At 43.1% G+C, this 2313-nt stretch overlaps 1 protein-coding gene across 1 annotated transcript; it reads left to right on the forward strand.

Moving 5' to 3' along the window:
* Nucleotides 1-932: 932 nt before the first annotated feature.
* Nucleotides 933-1871, forward strand: LOC102282469 (mediator of RNA polymerase II transcription subunit 10). Its single transcript, XM_005898967.2, has one exon. The coding sequence runs from the start codon at nucleotides 979-981 to the stop codon at nucleotides 1384-1386; it is 408 nt and encodes a 135-aa protein (XP_005899029.1). The 5' UTR covers nucleotides 933-978; the 3' UTR covers nucleotides 1387-1871.
* The last annotated feature ends 442 nt before the right edge of the window (nucleotides 1872-2313 follow it).

Here is a 2313-nt window from a genome sequence, read left to right on the forward strand (position 1 = left end):
CAAATGTTTGAGCTGCCACAGAATTAATATAAACACACTCTAATAAACCTTGAAGGCTTTCCCGGTATGTCTATAGATTTCTAAGACCTTAGTAACAATGCACTGGTTTCATAGACAGCTGAGTGACAATCTGGAAGAAAAAGTAATTCTATTTTTTTTTTCCTTACTTTTCCAGATGCATAGGCTACAACACAAAGCCCAGTTTTAAGCAGGACTAAAGACATTACTTTGCCAACAAAGGTCAGTCTAGTCACGGCTATGGTTTTTCTAGTGGTCATGTATGGATGTGACAGTTGGACTGTGAAGAAAGATGAGTTCCAAAGAATTGATGCTTTTGAACTGTGATATTGGAGAAGACTCTTGAGAGTCCCTTGGACTGCAAGGAGATCCAACCAGTCCATCCTAAAGGAAATCAGCCCTGGGTGTTCTTTGGAAGGAATGATGCTAAAGCTGAAACTCCAGTACTTTGGCCACCTCATGCAGAGTTGACTCATTGGAAAAGACCCTGATGCTGGGAGGGATTGGAGGCAGGAGGAGAAGGGGACGACAGAGGATAAGATGGCTGGATGGCATCACCGACTTAATGGACATGACTCTGAGTGAACTCCGGGAGTTGGTGATGGACAGGGAGGCCTGGCGTGCTGCAATTCATGGGGTCACAAACAGTCGGACATGACTGAGTGACTGAACTGAACTGAACTGAAAAAAATCACAAGTTTTTTTATAAACAAGAAACAAATTATGGCCAAAAGAAATTAATTACCATATCTATATTGGCTGAGAAGAAAATGTTTGGGAAATTGGATCAATATTGCAGTGGAAGCTGGTTTACCATGCCTCAGAAAATTTCAACATTTATGATAATATACCTATAATTACCAACACCAACCTAAACCACATTTCAGTTTGTTTAAACATCCCTATGGAGGAAGCGGTGGGGCAGGACCAGGGCCGCGGTGGTGTGCGGGCTGCGGGGCGATGGCGGAGAAGTTCGACCACCTGGAGGAGCACCTGGAGAAGTTCGTGGAGAACATCCGGCAGCTCGGCATTATCGTCAGCGACTTCCAGCCCAGCAGCCAGGCCGGGCTCAACCAGAAGCTGAATTTTATTGTTACTGGCTTACAGGATATTGATAAATGCAGACAGCAGCTTCATGATATCACGGTCCCTTTAGAAGTATTTGAGTACATAGATCAAGGGCGAAACCCCCAGCTCTACACCAAAGAGTGCCTGGAGAGGGCTTTGGCGAAGAATGAGCAAGTTAAAGGCAAGATTGACACAATGAAGAAATTTAAAAGCCTGTTGATTCAAGAACTTTCTAAAGTATTTCCAGAAGACATGGCTAAGTACCGAAGCATCCGAGGGGAAGACCACCCTCCCTCCTAACCACACCCGCCCTCTGTCTGAAGACCCTCCTCGTCCTGCAGAGTTGGTCGTGGCCCTTAGGCCGCTGTGACTGAGCGCATCGTCCGTCCCCTTGTCCCCGTTGCGGGCCTCTGGGGATGGGGCCTGCGGGCGTGTGGGCAGTGCCCCCAGCCTGCCCTCCCCGGCGCTCCATGTGGTCCTCACCCCTCAGACGGCTGGTGATCACACAGCTTTGAGCGCGAGGCATCTGCGTCTCCACAGCCAAGCAGCCTTGGAAATAATGTGACAGGTAAACCAAATGTTTTTAAAAACCCGCGCTGACAGTTTTCTCGTAATGTACTCTTTCTGTTCCTTTTTTTTTTAATGTCAAAACTGAAAAAAAAAAAATGGGAAAAATTGGTTTAATATGAGAAGTACTTTAAGTTGGTTTTAAGTACTTTAAATTGTATATTTTTGAGTGTGGTGCATAAAGAATGCGTTCATTGGAACTGTGTTTCCAAGGACTTCAGTTTGTCTAACGTAATAAAGTCTTTAAATACTTAAAAAAAAAAAAAAATAAACATCCCTATGACTGTTTTGAATTTTAGGTGATGAGAGACAATGTGGAAATATTTTTACATCTGGAGCAGAGTAGTATTGATCTGGAAGATAAAACAAATATTGGCTCCTGGTCATATGCAACCCTCATTGACACATATTTTATTTGGTATAGTGTCTTGGACCAACCGCTTCACTTAGTGATGGGAACTGAAGCTAGAGAGGGAATGCAACCTGTCAGAGGTCATTATAGTTAGTAACTCCAGGATAGAATTCTGAGTTCTTATTACTTACTATTACTTTTCTTAATTTATTTTTTAAAAAGCTTCTTTCTTAAGAAAAACTTAAGATGTATATTTAACATTTTGTTATTTTCTTCTCAGAGAACCATCTTCAAGGCTCACCTTTTGG

The sequence above is a fragment of the Bos mutus genome, chromosome 5, assembly GCF_027580195.1.
Source record: "Bos mutus isolate GX-2022 chromosome 5, NWIPB_WYAK_1.1, whole genome shotgun sequence".
Classification (NCBI taxonomy): Eukaryota; Metazoa; Chordata; class Mammalia; order Artiodactyla; family Bovidae; genus Bos; species Bos mutus.

Coding starts and splice junctions, on each gene's coding strand:
- LOC102282469 (XM_005898967.2), top strand. CDS start 979: ATGGCGGAGAAGTTCGACCACCTGGAGGAGCACCTGGAGAAGTTCGTG.